General features: G+C 45.2%; 3 protein-coding genes across 4 annotated transcripts; 1 reads left to right on the top strand and 2 right to left on the bottom strand.

Moving 5' to 3' along the window:
• Positions 1-68: 68 nt before the first annotated feature.
• LOC137887198 (solute carrier family 25 member 32-like) lies at positions 69-3,591 on the top strand. Its single transcript, XM_068730009.1, is given in 8 exon segments — positions 69-502; positions 746-896; positions 1,026-1,111; positions 1,841-1,875; positions 1,877-1,996; positions 2,306-2,419; positions 2,616-2,761; positions 2,905-3,591. Coding segments are annotated over 8 exon segments (981 nt in total). The 5' UTR covers positions 69-300; the 3' UTR covers positions 3,032-3,591.
• Positions 3,592-3,695: 104 nt separating this feature from the next.
• On the bottom strand, positions 3,696-8,573 carry LOC137887199 (collagen triple helix repeat-containing protein 1-like). Of its 2 annotated transcripts, XM_068730010.1 has the most exons (5): positions 8,384-8,573; positions 7,236-7,313; positions 5,311-5,529; positions 4,959-5,175; positions 3,696-4,224 (listed from the first exon to the last, which is right to left on the bottom strand). In XM_068730010.1, exons 1-5 carry the CDS (start codon positions 8,492-8,494, stop codon positions 4,082-4,084), a joined length of 768 nt encoding a protein of 255 aa, XP_068586111.1. In that variant the 5' UTR covers positions 8,495-8,573; the 3' UTR covers positions 3,696-4,081. The 2 variants fall into 2 exon arrangements, with proteins under 2 accessions (XP_068586111.1, XP_068586112.1); XM_068730011.1 differs by lacking the exon at positions 7,236-7,313 and having other exon boundaries at positions 8,384-8,571.
• A 3,911-nt stretch (positions 8,574-12,484) lies between these two features.
• fzd6 (frizzled class receptor 6) lies at positions 12,485-21,414 on the bottom strand. The gene is made up of 8 exons (XM_068730008.1): positions 21,289-21,414; positions 19,670-20,098; positions 16,148-16,344; positions 15,466-16,045; positions 14,950-15,369; positions 14,061-14,209; positions 13,549-13,959; positions 12,485-13,373 (listed from the first exon to the last, which is right to left on the bottom strand). Exons 2-8 carry the CDS (start codon positions 19,853-19,855, stop codon positions 13,214-13,216), a joined length of 2,103 nt encoding a protein of 700 aa, XP_068586109.1. The 5' UTR covers positions 19,856-20,098; positions 21,289-21,414; the 3' UTR covers positions 12,485-13,213.
• Between the last annotated feature and the right edge of the window lie 786 nt (positions 21,415-22,200).

The following is a 22,200-nucleotide window of genomic DNA, read 5'->3' on the forward strand; positions in this document are numbered from 1 at the left end:
AAGGTTGTGGCCGGAAGCACTACTCTAAATTATGATATTTTGACATTAACTAAATACTAGCACCAAGGTCGAGCAGTGGCGCTGGTGCTGTACATTTTGGATAACGTTACCTCAGCCATGGCGTACCACCGCATGTTCAAAATGTGGTTCACATGCTAAATGCAATGACAACCAGGATGTTGTAGCGGTGTCAATGAGTTGTCGTCTGGGTGCTACAGAGGAATATTTTTTAGACTTTGCGTTACGGAGTGCGTAACCAGCTGTCAGGAACTAACGTTAGCTGGGTTAATTAAGGTAGACATGAGTTCCGCTCCTAATCACGGTACCGTCAACGTAACGGAGACCGGGTCCACCAAGCCGGTTTCTGCCGTCTCGATAGCCGGACATGTCCGCCAGGTCTTCAGACACGTGAAGGTAGAAAACCTGGTCGCGGGGCTCAGTGGAGGAGTGGTGTCCACACTGGTGCTTCACCCTCTGGATCTGGTCAAAATCAGATTTGCAGGTAACGTCACAATACGACATTATACTTTTATTATTGATGTTTGTCTCATGTAATAATGTCATCAGAGTCATTCGCTTTATAAAGCATGAACCAATTGTTTATTTTCCTTGAATGGAACTAAATGAGCAGGCCAGAAATCTGATGCATTAAAGTGGATTTGCTTAATGCCAGCGGTACCATTTTAGAAATTGTTGGTGTCTTATGTCGAATGACTTCAGTGTTTTTGATGTGCTTTCAATTTAGTAAGCGATGGATTGCAATTAAGACCCAAGTACAGTGGCATGTTACACTGTATGAAGAGTGTCTGGCAGCAGGAGGGACTCCGAGGACTCTATCAAGGAGTGACACCCAATATTTGGGGCGCCGGAGCATCTTGGGGTCTCTACTTCTTTTTGTACGTAATCCATAAACCTTTTAGATCATATCTCCAACATGATATCTCCCATGAATTGTCTGACCTTTTTTTTTTTTTTTTTTTAAAAACGATCTATAACACACGTTTTTTTCCTCCCCACCCTTACAGCTACAATGCAATCAAAAGGTACACTCAGGAGGGCCGTCAAACTGAACTGAGTCCCACGGAGCACCTGGTGTCCGCGGCCGAAGCAGGTTAGTCCCACGTGGATCTGACCACCGCTGCCCTGCCGACACGCTCGCCTAATCAGCACAGGGTCAACAACTACGGCCAGATAATGGGGGGGGGGGGGGGGGGGGGTCACGTGGATCTGCTTCCTGCTGGTCTAATAGTAATAAGGTGCTCTATTGGGGGTAAGATGGCAGAAGTCAGCCATATCCATAGTTGAGGGGAGGAGTGCTTTGCCATGTGACACATGATAGTGTAAAAGTAACCATTTAAAAGAGTTCTTGACTGTGGCGATGAAGTAGTCAACAACAATGATAGAGTCATTTTGGCATTCAGATTGTGCTCAGATGGTATTTAGGAAATGGATGTGTGATTCAGGCACATTGCTAAATGACTGTAATGTAGACACTTTTATCCAAAGCGACTTACAATTCAGTATCTATCTACACACCGTAGAAAGACGCAGTTACGGGAGACATTTTGGGGTTAAGTGTCTCGCTCAAGGACACATTGACATGAGACTAGTAGAGCAGGAGCTGGGGATCGAACCGCCGACCCTCTGATTGAAAGGCGGCCCTGCTCTCCACTTAGGCACGATCAAATGTCATTATTCCAGCATGTCTTTAAAAAACATGTCTTTTAGTGTCTCTCTTCGTTGAGGAGAACCACTTGACCCGTCTCGCAGGGTGTAGATTTTGAGTTGCGGCCAAACGTCGTCAACTTGATTCCAACGCTGCCTGCTTGTCCTCACCCAGGCATCCTGACTCTCACCCTAACCAACCCCATCTGGGGTGACCAAGACCCGGCTGGTGCTCCAGTACGACGCCGACCCGACCGGTAAACAGTACAAGGGGATGATCGACGCCCTGGTCAAGATCTACCGCCACGAGGGAGTGCGGGGACTGTACAAGGTGTCATGATCAGTGTATCTCCGTAGTTGACCTTTATCCTACTAGGCAGAATTTTTTATTGATTCATTAACCACCACTAGAGGGCACCAACAGCCTACATTAGCTTTCGTAGAGAAGCTTCATGTGATTTCTATTTGCCTGGAAGGATAATTGTAAACAAATTACTCAGTGGAAATTTGACAGTATCTTTTTAACTCTGCAGAGAGCCACAGATGTAGACAACATGGTGGACCTTTCTAGCAAAATGCATGCCGTGGGTCTATTTGTGCGTCATGACAGGTCGCCTTACAAAGCGTGTGCTCCTCTTAGGGTTATGTTCCTGGTCTGTTCGGCACGTCTCACGGAGCGCTGCAGTTCATGGCCTACGAAGAGCTCAAGAGAGACTACAACAAATACAAGAAAGTGCCTTCAGATGCGAAGCTGGTGAGTCAATAACCCCACGAGCCACAAACCGCCTGGCAACATGCTTAAAAAAAAAAAAAGAAAAAGTCGGGCAACAAAGCTTGTAACGTTTTTTTCAGTGTAATAAGGCCGAGCCCACAGCGGATAACCAGCAGTGACTCATCGGTTTTTCCTACCCTGCTCACTTGTCTCTCCATCTGTTTGTCCGTGCAAACAGAGCTCATTGGAATACATCACAATGGCAGCGGTATCCAAAATATTTGCCGTGGCCACAACGTACCCGTATCAGGTGGTGCGAGCTCGTCTGCAAGACCAGCACAATACATACAATGGAGTTATTGATGTCATCAGACGGACATGGAGGTAGGACACTGATCCGCTGCTGAAGGGGGGGGGGGGGGGGGCAAACACGCCATCCTACTCAGTTTCCAAATGTGGCTGTTAAGTCACGTCCAATTAGAGCCGTGGTCATGTTTCCCACCCTTTTTTTTTCTCTCTCTCTGCAGGAACGAAGGCGCCGTCGGTTTCTACAAAGGGATCATCCCCAACGTGATCCGGGTTACTCCCGCCTGCTGCATCACGTTTGTAGTTTATGAGAATGTGTCTCGCTACCTCCTGGGACAAAATCAGTGAGGGCCTAAAAGCACAGCGCGGACAGCCTGCGAAGACTCTGAGCTCACACTGACGCTTCGGTGGCTTTCAGAGACACTCTCGGCGCGGCGTACGTGTCAAATGTGCGGATGCGGGAAGCATTCGTTTGCACTGGGAACGACTGGAGAAAAAAAGTTGCCAAAACTGAGCAACTAGACGCCAAAGGACATGTGGCCTTTTTAGGATCCGTACGAAAGTCAGCAGAGGAGGTTGCTAAACGTGTCGTCATAGTTATGTTTACATTTGACGTTTTCTGGCAGCAGAAAGAGGAAATGTGCTGAATTATGAAAAGCTGATTATTAACAGCAAAATTGTGGATCTCAGGGTTCCAGTTGCGTGTGTGTGTGTGTGTGTGTGTGTGTGTGTGTGTGTCAGTTTGTCTTTTAAATTATTGCTTTGTGTGATCATACAGCAGCAATTTGGGAGTATTTTTGTTTATCCCCATAATTCATTTATTTCCTGGCTACAAATTGTAACCGCATCGCTTTATAACATTTTGCTTTATAACATTTTGTTATAAAACCCAAACTGCTTTGTCTGCATTATCGTGTTGGATTACATGTATAACTTTGTAGCTACACTAAATTTAGCGCAGGGTATTTCAAAGCTCCTAAACATCACAAGTAGTTACAAAGTTTGAGTTAAATTCTTAATAAAAAAAAGAAGATGACTTTATTAACAGTAATAATGAATATAAACATGGCACTTGAGAGTACATAGTTTAAATATTGTCAATGTCTTGTCACAATGTCTGTTAAATGGTTACTGTGTACCAACAGCAGCAGCCATGAGCAGAAAAGCTACAGTACAAAGGTTATTTCTGGTAGACAGAATGACACAGTATTCTTGTTTATAGGCCTGTCAACTAGTACTTCTAAAAAAGAAAAAAAAAAAAAAAGAAAACATTCAAGTTACCATCAGTGATGCTGTGACGCCTCAGCAAACCGTACCTGATTGTTTCGGAGGGCCAAATAACATACTGCCACACTACCAGGACCGGTCCCTCCCTGTAACTTTATTTTTATTTTTATTTTATTTGGGCAGTTCCTCAATGATAATCCTGGATACTGAATTCCACCCTGTAGATGCGTCACCTCTGGGATAGTCAGCACAGGTCCCCACCCACACGGCCACGTCCACCAACCCTGCTTTGACTCCCTCACACAGCCCTTCAACTGCAGAGAGCGGGGGGGAGAATAGAAGACGGTACAAATTAATTTCAGGGAACAACCCAAACTTATTTTCTGACACAGTGATGAACTTTCCAAATTGGAAGAGTGTAACTTTAATGAAAAGACTGTTGACGATGAGCACTTTAAAGGAATAGCGCGCCATTTTTGGGGAAATGTGCTCTCCTGCCGAGAGTTAGGTGAGCCTTCTGCCGGTTAGCTTAGCTTAGCACGAAGAGGTGACGGCTAGCTTAGCTCTGTCCAGAGATAACAATAAAGAATACAAATTTAATATTTTTCATAAAAAAGGGGGGAAAGTCGCTAGGCTTGTCTGTGGTCAAAGGTAACGAAAGCTTGGAGCAGTAACTTAGTAAGAAAGCACCCAGTGAAAACTTAACTTAAGTGCTGCTGGCTAAGAAATGTTGCCGCACATAACCGCCTGTAAACCGAAACTTAACATTTTTAGCCTTGGGTTTTTGAAAGGACTAAACAAACTAGATATGACTTGTTACTTTGTGAGCTTTAGAGTCGCTGTCATGCGGATTTTGTCACATTTGGACGGAGCCAGACTTGCCGTTTCCCCCTGTATGCTAAGCTAAGCTAAGCTAACTGGCTGTAGCTAACGCTCATCCAGCTAACGTCTAACTCTATTTGAAGTGTCGCTTTAAGCTAAAGCATTATATAGCAGTGGAACAAACTATTGTTGGTTCAGGTTTATTGCACAATGACTTGAGTCGTACCCGAGGAGGTTCTGTGGATGTTGATGGTTGAGTTGAGCTCAGGACTTCCTTGGTCTAAGTAGATGATGGACTCTATGGGCAGGGGTCCGGTGCACTCCGCCCCATTGAAGGTGAAGTACCACCTCTGGCAGCATGCGTTCTTACACTTGAGTCTGAGGGAGCCGCTGAAGAGGACTCTGAGAGCGCTGTCCGAGCGCAGCTTGGTGAACGTACAGTCCTGCAACGCAGCACAGGGGAGTTATGGCGCTTTGGGTGCATTGTGCTGGTTGTATAACATTTCTATCAATTTGTAAAAATGATTGGAACACACATTCCCCAGAAAACGCGTCAGTCGCGGTGCCATTATACTTACAGCCACTTTACCCAGGTCGATGCCATAATTCAGAGAGTTCCAGGCGCACTGCTTGTAGTTGGGCCTCCAGGGCTCCTCGAAGATCTCGTTGATGCACTCGCCTTTCTCGCCTTTGTTCCCGTCACGACCGGGGATGCCCGGCGTCCCCGGGATGCCGTTGGTTCCGGGGTTGCCCTCTCTGCCGGCGGTGCCTGCTGGCCCCTGCATGCAACTGCCATACTGCAAAAAACAAACAAACAGGGGAGAGAGGAAGTAAGGATGAAGGCATGCAACAACATCAGTAGAGTCTATTGTTATCTAACTTCCTGTTTCAGATTTTCTTTTTTTCCTCCTTGGTGAGGGGGGGGGGAGTAGGTCCCTGTTTTGGGCTGCATGCACCTAAACGCTGCCATTCATCCAACCATCACACACAAGAAGCCAGATTCCACCTCATTAACCAGTCGCATTAAGAAATTCACTGCCAAAGGGCTGGAATAAAGTGTAAAAAAGCAAACAGATGTGATCCGGACCAAGGCAAAGCAACAGAACCAGCGACCACGAGGGCCATGAAGCGAGTGGATGACGGATCGTGTGTTAATGAGGAACTGAAAGGCCCGGTGACAGCCTGAATTAGTAGGTGTTCAGCCACACATCTAACGCTGTGATTCATTGTCTGGCCGAGTCTCCTGCTATGTTTAAACTGATGCTGCATCTTACTCGAGCTGACTCAAACACACACACACACACACACACACACACACACACACACACACAGAGGGGAGCTTGCCAAAGCTGCCCCACCACATACAGAGAGACACAATGACGATCCAAATAGATTTGCGTAATGTGTTCCTCAACGAGACATTTCCACCAACAGATTACAGTGCGTGGGTCAGCTCTTGAGGCTTTTTTTTTGTTAGATTGGGTTTTAATTTTGGTTATGTGATCTGTAAGTGTCCTTCCACTCCATTCATTCAGTCGGGGCTCAGACATAAACTGACACGTATAGAAGTGCGTACTCGCCCTTAAGCAATACGCTGATGCCAAAAGGATTTGGATCTCGGCTTCTTTTTTTTTCTTTCTTTTTTTTCTTGGGTCATTGCTGCCCTTTTTGCTCAGCATGCAGCTGTGGAGCAGTTTTAGAGGCACATGGCCAAAAGGCAGGAGAGGAGAACAAAGAGTTTTTTTTTTTACTCCAGTTTCAACGTCTGGACTGAGATGAGGTAGAAAAATATATTCCCGATGATTTGAATCTGGAAAAAAAGGGCTTTTAAACGTTGGGAGGATTACGACAGCCTGATGTCAGCTGCTGTGAAACAGATGCTTGCGTCTGCTTTAGCCATTAGCTTGCGGCTATGCCGGAGCAACCTGGAGATGTGAGGTCTGACGTCATCTCTGTGGGCAAACTGGGAAGTCTGTGATGGGACCAACGGATGGTGGTTTGGCATGCATGTACTGTAATAGACCTGGAAACTGTCCTCAAGGAAAAGGGACAAAAATTCCAAAACACCTTGGCTGAAATGTGGAAATGCAGAGCGCGTCTGGTTGATAGTCAGCGAGACAACGTCTCAGAGTTTTATTAAGGGTTGGGTTTTTGGAGACATTTCAAAGCACACTAATGAATGAAACCTCTGTCTGTTTTTTTTTTTTTTTTTTTGCAACACAGCTGACTTTTATATTAGCTTCCAGTCTGCTGTTTCTGCAGCGGTGCCGTCTGCCGGCATGAATTACACAGTCGGCCTCGACTGAATATTAGTAGCACACAGTCCATTACTGTAACTGAAGCATAAAGGCTGCATTTGCTGCAAGAAAGTGCTGAGGAATCAGTATTATTTCATGCATTAGTCAACACCGAAGCACGGGGGCCGAGGCACTCCCGGAGCATGCACAGCGAGGATATGATGCTTGGCTTTGGGACTTTTATTAAAACAGGACTTTATGATTACCATGTTGTTCAAATTAGCAGATCTTCCTTCTCCAGAGTGTCTAGTACAGTTGGGCTTTTCTGCATCATTCCCAGTGCACTAGATGTACAAATAGTAACATAAGGTGCTATTCATTAAATCCTTCTGCTGTGGTGGTCTCTCAACTGTGGAATATGACTTTGGAGGCTAATGGAGAACAACTGTTGTGGTTCTCAAAGTGGGGTATGCAGACTCCTAGGAGTCCCAGAGGGGGGGGGGGGGGGGGGGGTCCACACTGAGTACCAACAAAATAAACACTAGTTTCACTTTCATTTGACTCCCCAGAGATTGAGGAGAGAAATCAGTGTCCACTTTGTTCCTCCACTCTCCACCTTCAGCAAAGCAAGGAGGGTTATGTGTTTCTAGACATATATTATACATCACCGACCCCAATCTTAGAGTATCTTTGTCTAGAATCACATAACCCTATATATATATATATATATATATATATATATATATATATATAGTAAGAAAACCAGATAGATAACAAAGACAGAGACAGACGGACAGTATGAGCCAGACCCCAACTTCCTGTTGGGGATTTTTCTTCTCTGTCCTCTCAGTCTGCTGGACAGCAGCCAGACCTGGAATAATAGAGAACCAGCTGACCAAACAAAAAAAAATAGAAAACAGCATTTCTCATCTGCTGCGGGGACCAGGTAATTTTGGAGACCATTTTTTTTGCCAAAGTTGTGACCACACTCATAGCACTGTAAGCATACATACATCAGCAGACTGCATTTCCTATGTCCTTTGTGTGTGTGTGTGTGTGTGTGTGTGTGCGTGTGTGTGTGCGTGTGTGTGTGCGTGTGTGTGTGTGTGTGAAATCAGTCGTTTAAAAATACCACTGGCAAAGAGCGCAAGAAAAAAGTGATCTCAGGATGAGTTTCAGGACCTTCAAACGCAAAGTGCCTCATGAATGTTAACATAGATGCAATAAAAATACAACAAATCGCGATAAATGGAAATAAATCCACTTGAGTATAATTACTATAATTTCACGTGAGCCCATTTTTGATGATTTACCGTTAAGGGAAAACCACAAAATCTGTCCAAAACGCATACGTCTCTCATGGAACGGCACGTGTCTTCAAAATGTTTGGGGGGGTAATGATCATAGATCTTACCTTGTCGGCGTCAGGATCCTTTCGGTATCCTCTACTTCTCACCTTTTCCACGCCATAAAGAGGTAAAGCCAAGCAGACAAGCAGCAGCAGGCGGGCAATGAGAGGAGACATCGTGTATAACAGACGGCCGTGTGCGCGCGCGCTCTGGAGAGATGTGAGGCGACGGTTTGACTCCAAGCTCCAGACAGCTCTAGTCCAGAGGAGGGCAGGACGAGGAGGGAAGGAGCCAAGGAGCCAGTCTGAAACGTTCTCTGGGGAAAACAAAAATCTCACAACATCGCTATGATAAACACATGTGCTATACAGGGGCGTCGTTAGGCCTAAAATGTTCTTCAGCCCCCCCAAATAATTTGGCATTATTGGCTTTTAAAAAAAAAAATCTTTTCATTTTTTTTTTATTTTGGTGATGTCATTAAATTAAACTATTGTTTCTCACATGGAGACGTTAACATGCTACATGTGTGCGTGCGTTCTGGTTTGTCTGTTTTCTCCCCCTTCAAATTACAATCCAACAGCCCATCATCATACTCAACGATATGCCCCGGGCACTAGGACCTTGGGGAGGCTGCTGCGCTGGCTTTCTCACTCTGCCAAGTAACGTCTCGTCAACGACAGCCAGGATTATAGCCAAGGAGTTTAGCGCAAAGTAAATGATGCACGGAGTGAAATTGTAAGTACAGGTAGTTACAGAATGTGGCTATCTGTAGTGGTTAACGATTGTTACCTGCTTACATTTAGGTTTACTTGAGGCAAATGAAAGGGAATATTGTAGTGGGCTATGTTGACACTAAGCTAGCTAGCTAGCTAGCTATTTTGTTAGAAACGGTCTCCAGTGAGCAAGAGAGTGAACGAGCGAATTCAAAATACAAGAAATAACTATCGACATCTCTCTATTATTTGCATTAATATATCTCTCTAGTATTTCGAAAAAAATATTTCAGTCCCTGTAGAATGTTGTTGTTTATAATGAGTTAATGCTAGTGAAAACTAAATGTCATAGTGTCCCTCATAACGCTATTGAACCGGTATGTCATCCAATTCATTGACCAGATGGATATGAGAAGATTCTTTAGGAGAGGTGGCAGCTCCACCCAGTCAGATGAGAGAGGGAAGCAGGAGACTGACGGGGCTGAAGGAGCCGGTGTGATGGAGGTCAGTGGTCTACAGGTCTAGAAGGAAACGAGTGGAGTTTTTTTATTTTCTTCTACTGTGGTAGAAATGTATAGGCATTTGTTGTCAGGCCGAAGCTACTCCAAGGCATAGCCTAAACTAGATTATTTCATGATATTTTCATGTCAAGTCATAAAACTGGCTTCAGGATTTCGATCAGTTAATGTTTCAATGTTTGAACTTATCTTAACAGGACAGCTTTGGTGCTCAGAACAGGTCATTTAAGCACAGTTGGTTGGATTATTCAGTCAAACATAATGCAGCTTTCTGCTTTCCATGTAGAGTGTTTGGCAAAAACATCAAACATGATGCTTTGGTCAGTAGCGGTTGCAAGAACTGGAAGAAAGCATTGTTTATCTTTGGCAAGGACGAGATAGCACAAACACATAGGGACGGTGTTGTTGCATGGCAAAGCTACCACCCTTGCCAACACCGAGATTGAGCGCCTGAGAAAGCGGCTCAGACACCTGGAGGCATCCAAACAGAGGTCTGAGAGTGAAAAGTGGAGCTTCTGTCGAAGGGTGCATGATGGCGAGGTTAAATCAAGCCGTCTACAGATGATCATGGTCGCTGACGAGCGCATAAACAAACTGAAGGGTCTGCAGGGGACAGCGATCATCAAGTACAACAAGATGGTTGAAGACTATGAAGGAAAACGCTCTGCTCTCAGCGAGCAGAACGAGAGCCTCACGCTGAAGCTGAAAGAGTCTGAAAACCTGCTTGTTACCGTACAAGCTGACCTCGGCCAGAACTCTTAAGGCCTGGAAGGTTGCTTACGACACTCAGAGCAAAAAGTCCTGGACCGGAGAGACCAGATCTGGCAAGCCAAAGTGACCGAGTTACAATCGGTCAACCAAGGTCTGGCTGATCGACTGAATGAGGAGATGGCTAAGACCCAACTGTTTGCAGAGATCCATCAGAGCCAGGAGGCAGACATCCATCAGCTGATAGAGGACAACAAGGTCCTGCTAGGTATCTGTCTGCCAGTAGAGAAGAAGAAGAGATGGTTCTTCTCCAAAAGGTTGAAAAACAGAAGGCGATGAAAAAGAACGTGAAGGAGGAGAAGGATGAGAAGGAGACAAGGTGCTTCAGCTTTCTGTCATGAAGAAGACGTGACAGAAATGTGGACGGGGCTCAATAGCAACATCTTCCTCCCTACTTCTTCCTCCCCACTTCACGCACTTCACGGCTGGACGAAGGTCGTTCAGCCGTCCTTCTGAGCACCTGTGTCCGGAGCAAGTTTGGCAGTCCTGCCGTCCTTCGGAGCACCTGTGTCCGGAGCCCTTCTATGTCCCGTGGATCGACACCAGAGGGTAGGCAGATCAACGGCGTGATGTCCCGTGGATCGACACAGGAGGGCAGGCAGATCGACGGTGAGATATCCCGTGGATCGGCACCGGAGGGCAGAAGGGCTCCGGACACCAGTGCTCCGGCGGACGGCTGAACTGCCGAATCTGCTCCGGACACAGGTGCTCAGAAGGCCGGCTGGACTGCCGAAAATGCTCCGGACACAAGGTACTCAGGCGGACCAGACTCGGACTCGGGGCTCCGATGCTGGCCCGGCGGCGGGAATTGGAGGTCGCTGTGACTCGGAGGTGGCTGGAACTGAAGGTTCCATCTTGATTCCCGAACCAGCTTTACCGTCTTCTGCCTCGAGTACCTGTCAATCGGCTTGCCTCCCGTGTCGATCCACGGGACATCTCACCGTCAAACAAAATCAAATAAAAAATCGAATCAATGTTCTATGTTTCTAGCTCTCTAATTAAATATGTATTGTATTAATACAATTGTATGACATGATGGTGACTATAAAGTAGTAGTACTGGAATCTGTTTAACCCTCCGGTTATGTTCGTTTCTCATGTACAGCAATGGTGTTTCCATGCATGTTTAATCATCCAAAAGTGGTCAGAAACCACAATAAATATAGTTTGCACCTCTTCACCAACACCATTACTAAGAATTCAATCAGTATTTAATGGAATGGAGTTATTCACTCCTCCATGCTATATAAGCCTACCAGTGTACAACATGTTGAGTTAATGTGATCATGTTACTCTTTGACCAGATCTGTCTGTAAAGATAGTGGTGTTTCATCTATCATAAATAGCAGTTACTGACTCACACATATTTTCTTTATTTCATTATATTTTATTAAAATTAAATTGATACAAAATTCAGCTGACAAGATAGGCTACATACAAATAAAAAAAACAGTAAAAATGGCTCACAAAAGTTGTATAGAGCATTTAGACTGCACTATGCGACCGCTGTCCACATGCCAGAATAAGAATATACAGGTACAACAGAAAAGGACTGACAAGGACTCCCTTTTAATTGGCATTAATGGAATTGTCTCCCAAATATAAAAAAGGCACAGAGCCTCAGTGGAAGAAAAAATCCCTTACACAGCAAAAACAGACATTACAGCGTGATGGATAAATCACAGAAGGTGTTCTGGAAGCACTTGAAGGAGACAGATATGGTCCGGGACCATATGTTAGGAATAACCTGAACAATTTCTCTCTTTTTTCCCTCTTTGTTTATAACTATTTATTACTTATTAGTGGTTTGTGCTTCTTTCACAAATAGTGCAAAGCCTGTTTGATTTGTTTCCTCAATTGGATTTCTAAATCACATGAATGCTTAAACACACGCACACGCGCGCGCGCGCACACACACACACACACACACACACACACACACACACACACACACACACACACACACACACACACACACACACACACACACACACACACACACACACACACACACACACACACAGGTAGACATCACACGTGCACAACATCTGTAGCTTCTTTGAAGTCCTTTGAAGATGAGGAACTACTCAAAGGGAGGCACATTCTTGTAGAAAACTATAAAGCTATACTTTATCCAAATTCACAGGACACTTCTTTTAAAAATAAAATAAAAAATAAAAGACACGGCTGCACAGTAAGTGTTTGTGCAATAGAAACTAAGAACAAGCAAAAGTACAGTCTTTGAAAGAAAGCGTGAAAATCACAAATTCATCTGAAAACCAAGTCCAGATTAAGAGAACGCCTCAGTCCAAGGAGCACACTGCGTCTATTACAAGATGAGCTTTTTCAATGGAAACCGTCTTTCTAAGAAAGAAAAAAAACCAATAAGACATTCAAAAAAAGTGTTTTACCACAGGAAGACTTTCCTTTAAGTAGAATGTTTGGCAATATCATGACCTTTTTAACGTAACACAGTGTAGCGACTAGTCCAGTGAAAGACTTCTTTGTTTCTAAAAAAAAAAACCCAATAGAATATTTACATAAATATTGAACGTATTTTCTAGTATGCATTCTATGTCATTGAGCTACAAATTGGTATTTGTATCGGTGGATCACAGCTGAGCTGCTGCAACATTTCGGTACATAGCAAATGGCCAAAAAGCTCAGTAAAGCTGAAAGACCCAGCAGCTCTAAATACTCCAACCCCCTTTAAACCCTCTGCTAAAACCCAGATTCTGGTCCAAGCATACCACATTTTAAATACTCGAGGTATGTGACATTCACTGACTACAACGTAACCAATACAATCATGCACAGACACATGAAACATTGTGGCTGAGTGGATTCAAGGATGGATGGATGGACGGACGGACAAGTTTGGGGACGGGTCCGATGTCTCAGCAGGGGCTGTCCTTTGTGTCCTTGCTCTCCTCGGGCACCTTGTGAGCCTGCTGGCGGGTGAGGTCCAGGACGGTGCTGTGTGACGAGTTTAAAGCCGGGTGCTGCTGTGTGCTGGGGCCGTGTCTGGCCTCCGACAGCTCGCTCCTCGGAGTCACCCTAAAGCGGCGCGGCAGGGATTATCTGTGGTCATTACTTGTACAGATAAAAGTTCCGTATAACAAAAAACACTATTAACACTACTGAAAGTAGTGTAAGTGTTGCATCTGTGCTTATCAGAACCAAAAAAAATAAAACACTTCCAGCGAAGGTATTTCACATCTGTCTCACTTACCTCCCATCTGGGACTCTGTGCACGCTCTCGGAGCGGCTGCTGATCTTGCAGGAGCTCCCCCCTTTGCTACGTCGCTCTCCCCCCTCCCTCTCCCTCTCCCTCTCCCTCTCCCTCTCCCCCCTCCTGGAGCTTCGGCTGGAGGTGCCCCTGTCCATGTGCTCCCTCGCCGAGGCCTCGGACAGAGAGCCGTGCGCTCGGGGCTCGTGGTTGCCCAGCGCCGAGGCCCCGTGATTGCTGGCGGTGGACGCGTTGGTGGGCACGGCGCCGGTGCTTGTGCCCATGGACTTGGAGATGACCTTGAGCTTGTGGGAGTTCGGCTTGTAGTGCTTCTTCTTGTGCTGGACGCGGCTGTTGTGCTTGAGGAAGAACTCGCAGGACTCCTGCAGCACCCGGCGGCTCTCAGTGATGGGACTGTGGGACAGAGAACGCGAGAGGTTATGGTGAAACTGCTCATTTATTTCTCATGGGGAGGTGAACGTGAACATGTGACAGGACAGGAGGCGTGGTCTTACTCTTTCTTGCGGGTCCTGTTGAAGAAGTAGGCCCACTCAGCGCAAGTTTTTTTACTGCTGACCCAGAACACGGCAGATATTCCGACCACCAGCGTCATTAAGTATTTCACCAGAAACAGGGAGAGGTCAGGGCGGTCGTGCTCTTTTGTCTGGAACAAAGAGACATAAACAAACAGTCGGTCCCTGTGATTTAGTGTTTAACTAACAAAACCAATTTAAAAGACAAAAATCAAGCTTTCGAACATCAGGGCTCGACATATTCAACAAAAGGAACAAAGAAGTAAGCCACTGTAGTTTGTTTCTCTTTTACATTGTCCTCTTTATATGTTTTCTGAGATTTTTCCTCTTTCTCCTGATCATTGTCACACAATAACTTATGTATTACACATCACATTTTGAAATGAAAGTGGTTTCTATATGTACAGCCATTTTAAATTCATTTAAAAGAAATATACAGCTGATGTTTTTTGATCGCTGTTCCTTGAAAATGAATGCTAGATATATTGATCTATTTTTTGTAATGGATTTTTTTAATGGCAAAATGTTCTCACAGAGACTTTTATTTAAGGTGGTGTATCCCTTCTTTTTTCATGTAGCCATTTGTGTTAAATGATGTAATCAGACTGCATCTAGAGCTTCATGTGATCCTATTTTTAGGCCTTTTGAGCGTTTATTAGTCATTTGAACGTTTAGAACGCACATTGACTTTGACATTTTTCTTTTTAGACGCACGCTATCATTAGCTTAGTGCTCCTATTTAGTCAGCCATAACAAGCTGCAGACCTTAAGTCAACAGCATCAACTGCATAAGTGGACGTGATTAACAAGACAGAGTTGGAAAAGTCTTTTCTATCGTCTCCTTTGGCCTGAACTTGTTATGCACGGCTACCTTGTGAGGGCAGGGGATGCTGTACTCCTGACAGCGGTCATGGATCCAGGTGTTCTCCCAGGTGCTGCGGTGACTCTGTTCGTAGGTGTAGCAGGCCAACAGGGTGACCAGCGGGACCAGGTAGAGGCAGCTGAACACGCCGATGCGGATCATGAACTTCTTCAGCTTCTCCTGGTTGCGCTCATCGTGCTGGATGACCTGCCGCACGTGGTTGAGAGAGACGATGCCCGCCAGGATGAGGAAGAGGCCGACCACGACGCCCACGCACAGAGGAGCCAGGACAAAGTAGCGCAGGGCGTCCAGGTCGTAGAGCCCCACGAAGCAAACGCCGCTGATGTTGTCCCCTTCCACCTTGTTCAGAGCCAGCAGCATGACGGTCAGCGCCCCGGGGATCCCCCAGGCAGCAGAGTGGAACCACACCTAAAAGACAGAAGCCACGTGGATCAATATTCTCAACAGCGTCCCGCCATTTTCCTGGCCGCTCACAACTTGTATTTGCTCTTAAAACCCCTTTACCGCTTTCTTTTCTATGGCCTCACAGCTCCACTTGGGTCCAGCCGCCAGGAACCAGGTGATGGTGAGAATGACCCACCAGACGATGCCGGCGATGGAGAAGAAGTAGAGCAGCATGAAAAGCAGAGTGCAGCCTTTACTCTGAGAGCCCAGCACCACCGTGTCCACGCCGGCCGGCTGAGCCGCTTTGGTGCAGGCCGCGTTGTTCCCCAGCAGGAAGCCGATGAAGTATATGAGCGACACGAAGCTGTAGCAGACGGCGTAGAAGATTATGGGGCGCTCCGGGTAGCGGAAGCGCTTGACGTCGATGAGGAAAGTGAGGAAGGTGAAGAGCGTGGCGCCCAAGCAGATGATGGAGCACACGCCGACGAAGTTCTTGGCGAACTCGATGTCGTGGGGTTTGAAGTACATGTTGGAGCAAGGCGGAGCACAGTCCTGGACGCCCAAGAAAGAGGAGCCGTAACCCGGCTTGGTCTTCAGCTGCAGCGGGCACCAGAAGCCAAGGTCCCGCTTAGCTGATGAGGAGCTCATTGGGGTGGTTGCGGGGAGCGTCGGACCACCGGGAGAGCTGCATGGGTCCAATCTAGTTAAAAAAAACAAACAAACAAACCTTTCAATGAACTGAGCAAGAACCACAGGTTGTTTTTTTTCTCTTGTGGATCGTCTGAAATGGCGGTTTTCTCACTCGTCACACTGTAGCTCAGGAGGCCAGGTGATACCAAAGATTCGGATATCCTTCTCGCAGTCCGACAGGACGGCCTCGCACTGCTCTCTGCACGGACGGATCACCTTGCTCTCCTCGGTGCATGCTGGGACAAAGGCTTGGCACAGGAAGTGGTGGACGTCTGGAGAGCAGCGCAGGTTTGTCAGGGGCATGAACGGCTGGGGACAGAGAGACAAGTTACATTTTAGAATGACGTGGTCAATACGAGAGGCTGTAAAGAAATACCTGAACTTGCCGAGTGTTTTCTAAGAGAGTGCAGCTACACACCCTGTGAGTTTGAGCACCTTTTATCACACAAAATTAGGTATTTATACTTTCAGATTAGATTTCAAAATTGCTTTCAACCCTGAAAACGTGATCATTTCACGCAGACAGCAGCAATCTCTTTTCTTGTGAAAAGTGGATGAAATGAATTTGACCTCTTGAGGCCTGCAAGATTAAACGGGAGAAAGAAAGCGACACTTTCGTTGACCTGGTTAATAATAACCCATAGACATATACAAGTGGTGACGATGGGTCACAAGTGGACTTTGCTTCATTACAAAGAGTCACGAAGCATCAATGTTTGGGAACCGCTGCTCTACACAGACGCACTAACTTCATTTTGTTGATCTGCAGCGATATATAGCGCCACACAAAGGGGCCCATTCACTGGCTGGGAACCATATTCTTCCGTTTCAACGCGCTGGTCGAAAGCTTGAGGACCGAGACGTGTGTGGGGGGGTTATAGGTGGCAGGAAACGACTGCTCAGACGTTTAGAAACGCACAACAACTGGCCAGGAGGGCAGGAATGCACAGAGCCGTTGATAGGCTAGGCTGCTGCTGAGCCACTGTATTAGTGTGTCAACTACATAAATGTGTGGATTCACAGCCCAGTTAAACAGGTTCAGATCATGTCCATACCGACCATTCTAAATCCTTGGGTTTTGAGTAAGTGTATATTTTATAGGCTCCTTTTTTATTGCTTCTAAACTACTTACATCACCCGGTCTACTTTGTTCAAACCCCACGGACACTTTAGAAGCAGTGCAGACTCTTTGTTTGAACCTCATCAACCTTTATCAGACCAACATGCATGGACTGACAGCCTATACTGCTAATATTTGTACACAAAACAAACGCATGCATTCCAACACAGTCCACTATTCACTGTTTCCTCTCCACTTTTTTTTTTTTCTTCCTGAAATCCAGTCTGGCAGTGGGCCCGTGTCTCTGGGGCCCGGGCTTGCCCCTGTCTGACAGTAAGCGTCCTTGTTTCTCTCCAGCGGAGGTCCTGGACTCCTTCTCGATTCCTCCCCATTGCTCAACAATCTGACCTTTATTTGCTTTACGGCAGAGTTACTGTAAAAACTGCCCTCGTTTCAGAAACCTTCGAACACGATTAGCAGCACAAGCTGAGCTGATTCGCTCTGAAAATAAAAAAAGGGGGAAAATCCTCTGCGGATAACTTCATCGCAAAGTATTTCAAGGATTAAATGATTTTTGAAAAAATGGCCAGAAAATCACTTTTCAAACTTTCACTCACACTTTTAAGAACCCTCAAGTGTTCCCCGTCCGTTACAGTACTTCAATTACTCTTTCCATTCTCTTTGTATTCTAACGCTTCAAACTTTTCTGCTTCGAACGCTGGCACACACTGCTGGAATCTGGGACCAAGGGCGGAAAAAGGTTATCCCTCCTCCGGAAAATCCTACTGATAGGCTGGACTGATCCCATAACGCAGCCCAAGTCTGCTTGATTATAGAGTCAGGGCTTTGTGATAAATCACTGCACGCTTTCAAAGAGAGCTATGTATAGTATGTAATGTTGAATGTAGGCCTGAGAGTGTAAGCATGTCACCTGGGAGACAGGACCGCAGAGGTAGGACCGTGTACAGGGGGGAAATGAGTGAGTGATTAACAGAGAGAGAGAACACTCGTCGTGGTATGCCGGGAAGGCTTTGTGTGAGAGACTGGGTGTGTCCCTCCCCTTCCTCCAGAAATCAAAGGCCCCTCACAACAAAGTCGACAAAGTTAGCCCGTGGCCAAGGTTGCTGCTGTGAAATAAGAAGCCTATACCTTCGCCAGATGCCACACAAAAGACTCCTTCAACAGATCACTGTTCACACTAACACCAAATGTGTGTAACCGAACCCCGGCCTTCAGGAATGCCGGGACGCTAAACGCATCTCTACAGATACTGACTCCGTGGCCGCGGAGAGACACCAGACCACACTCGGTCTAAAAAGACATGCTACAAAAACAAGGGCAGTGACAAAAGTCGAAATTTGTAGGAACATATTAATTATAATGATAACTGCAGTTATCTTTACACTTTTTTCACAAGAGGCTAAAAACTTTTTTGGGAAACATTTGTGGAAACGGTGTCTGAACTTAAGTGTCTGGGTGGGCATTTCCCATGGCAACTGTTGAATGACATTTGAGTGCCGGCGTAACTAAGAAACGCCCGGTCAACTTTTGTGGTGCAAGTTACAGCCCTGCCACCATACAAACAATGATATAAAACATTTTCCTCCCATTTTAAACATGCACACGTAGGATTGGTTGCGTGCCATTAGCAATGTAAGAGATGTGTCCCTTTACAACAGTTAATATTTAAAGGACCAAACATGTTAGTCTACTTGCAAAGTAGAAGGTAGAAAGCTAGGCGATATAGCTTACTGACTAGCAAGCTAGGCAAAATAGCTCACTGACTAGCAAGCTAGGCGCAATAGCTCACTGACTAGCAAGGTAAGCGAAATAGTTCACTCACTAGCAAGGTAAGCAAAATAGCTCACTGACTAGCAAGGTAAGCGAAATAGCTCACTGACTAGCAAGCTAGGCGAAATAGCTCACTGACTAGCAAGCTAGGCGAAATAGCTCACTCAATAGCCAGCTTCTGAAAGCTAACGGACACTGACATTTATAGTCTAAAGCCACTAACGGCACTAATAACAAGAATGGCGCATTTCAATTTTATTTACAAGCAGATGAAGCTTCCTTTTTCTATCATAGGCCAATATAATTATAACTCTTCATGGAAACCGAGACTAATGAGATTCCTTAAAATGTGGGTCAACAGCTGTGAAACCACTTAACATAAAGTTTCCCCCTTGAAGCACTTTAAGTTTGGGAAAAGCAACTTATTCCAACCTGTATGACAGTATCACAGATATATTCGGTATTAGTGTGTTCCACTTCATCATTGAAGCTCAAACCTTATATATTCGGAATGTTGTTTTTTTGGGACCACTAGAATTACAACAATGTTTAGTGTTAAGCCAAAATATTTGCCAATATCACAACTAAAAGGCCGGTTTATATCAGTTGGGTCTTTAAATTTAGAAAAGTCATAACCAAACAATACATTACAATATTGCATATTTTACAGACTGCTGTTTTATAAATAAATAAGTGAATTAGTAAACACAAACTCTATTGGCAGTAAACACGATTGCTTGGCTAATCCCCAACAAGGCCAATATTGGCGCGATGAGGACTCACCTCCATATTAGCGGCTGCGACATCTTGGTCGTAGTGCTCCATCATGTTGGGAAAGAAGGTCATGTTGTAGGGCATCCCCAAGCACCGATGCACTTTGATGGGCTCGCAGGTAAACAGGCTGTGGGCACTGCAGCTTCCCACCCACATCAGGGCCAGGCACGCCCACAGTGTTCCTGGCGTCTGCATAGTAGCGGCTGATTGAAAGTGTATGCGAGAGTATGTGTGTGTGTATCAACTAGAACAGGTTTCTTTTTGGCTCAGTGGGAGGATATTTTGGCCCAAATGTTGAATTCCACTGGCTCACACTGTCATCCACATTTCACTTCTCCTGGGGTCATCTCAGTGGAGCCGCAGGGCATAGCAGCAGGTACAACTTTCCCATCATTGGTCAGCATGAGCCTCTGGGTCACAGATAGGAATCCCACATCCCTGAAAATAAAGTATTCATATTAAAATGGAGTAACACTTTCAGCTCCACAACTACTAAAACGTATCTTGAGAGGATCGTTTTGGACAACAAATCATGAAGATTTGTCTTCAGTAACCTCAGCTGAGAAGATCTTTGTAAGTGGTTATTACTGCATTTACTACAGAATTACAGACCAAAGCCCTGTCATCAAAGCAGTGGATCACACAGCCTCTCATTGTGCTCATCATCTGAAGGATCAAATTAAACTAAGCAAATTAAAAATAAAATGAATGAAGCATTTTTTCGGGGCACCTCTACAGGTCCCGTGAGGTCCTCAGGCTCCAGTTTGAGACTGTTTGGAGACACATCAGTCAAATGCAATTAGGGGGGAATAAAATCCAGCCAATCCATCTGCTCGCTTTAAATGCATGCATTTACACTGGGTGGGGAATGCTAACGAGCCACGCTGATTCAGTGGAATGAGTCTCAGCTTGTTGATGCACATTAAACTGTGTCACTGTTTCACATATATATACATATACACACACACACACACACACACACACACACACACACACACACACACACACACTGGACTAAACAAAAAAAAACTCTTGAAAGCCTGACATATTGTAATACTTTTCTAGTGAATACAAAAGCAAAGGTTTGGGTTTTCATTGGGACCCACATATGACTTGTTTTGGATTTTAAAGAATAAAGAAATGAGCTGTTTATGTGTGTGCTTGACTTCCTGATGATTATCGCATGCCGATAATATCAATGGTGGTAAGAGTTTATCTAATATTACCACATCACTGTTTATGTTAAGTAACCACCTTCAACAGTGCTTATTGTGTAGGCAGGTACGTCGGTTGGTTATTAGCATAAACTTGTCGGTTAGCATATTAGCAACGATTAAAGAGACAAGTCAAAGTTAGCAAAGCAGATAGTTGACACGGTCCACCAGCAACAGCGCTTCACGTAACGAGCACACATGTACAGGTTAGTAAAATGAGTAGGTAGCACAGGACTTAGCATATCCCAGAAGCTAACTTATTTTATGTCAGTCTATCGCGGGCAGGAAAGACGTGTTTTCCCGTAAATTAGACGCCAAAGACGGTGAGAGAGTACAGTAAACATCCCTGCCTCGGCCGAAATCAACTTCGGTACAAGAAAGTAAACAGAACTATGAGGGTAAAACACGACTTACCCCCCTTACAGCCCAGGAGTTCGTATACCAACCGACTACATGAAGGCTCGTTGGTGCACTTCTGTGGATAGTTTGGTAGCGTGTTTCCTGCGACAGGCTCCAGCACAGTCCCTCTGTCTTTTCTTGTCCCGGGCTGCTGTGAAATGAAGCTGCTGCCTTCATGGTGCGTTTGGAAATGTCGCGATTTCGTAGTGAACCGGTGTGAGCACTTCACAGATACGTTGGTCTAACATGTCATGCATCAAAACGCTTTGGATGGAAAACATTGAGTGTGAAATAAAACGTTTCGTTAGTTCTCAATCAATGCAAAGTGGGCGCGTGAATACACCGGCTGCAGCAGAACTACTGTTTTGACGGGAGCACTTGAACGCTGCACGTGAGCAGATGGGCATATAAAGGATGGGACGCTGAGAGGTCAAATGTCAGGGAGACAAACTAAGGAATTTACTAAATTTAAATTTGCGGAAGTGAAATGTAAGATCAGTTTGTTTAATAAAGTCAACGTGTGTAATAATCTAGACAGTATTTCTTTTTTGTATTCAATTTGGTGGATTTCTTTTTTCAACATCTATGTAAACAGAAGGCGCTGTTGCTTGATGAGGATTAGTGGGTGAATATGCTGTAGTTTTGCTAAATACAGCTGGATGGAAGATATTTATAAATGCAATCCCAGAAAGAACTATTACTCAATATACATACCATTATGAAATACAACCACACAATGTGATACAGGCTATGAAATTCTAAATAGGCTATTTTAAGTATTAAACAGATAACATCTCACAGATTAAATGTGAAGTATCCAGGGCTATATGGATATAAAACCCCCTAATGTGCATGGAGATAACAATAAAACGCTAATGCATCATTATAGGCTTTGCTTTCTCATAAGACATTAGTGGAGCAGCCACT

Source organism: Cebidichthys violaceus, unplaced genomic scaffold (assembly GCF_023349555.1).
Source record: "Cebidichthys violaceus isolate CVI_PGR_0920_01 unplaced genomic scaffold, fCebVio1.0.p SCAF_49, whole genome shotgun sequence".
Taxonomy (NCBI): Eukaryota; Metazoa; Chordata; class Actinopteri; order Perciformes; family Stichaeidae; genus Cebidichthys; species Cebidichthys violaceus.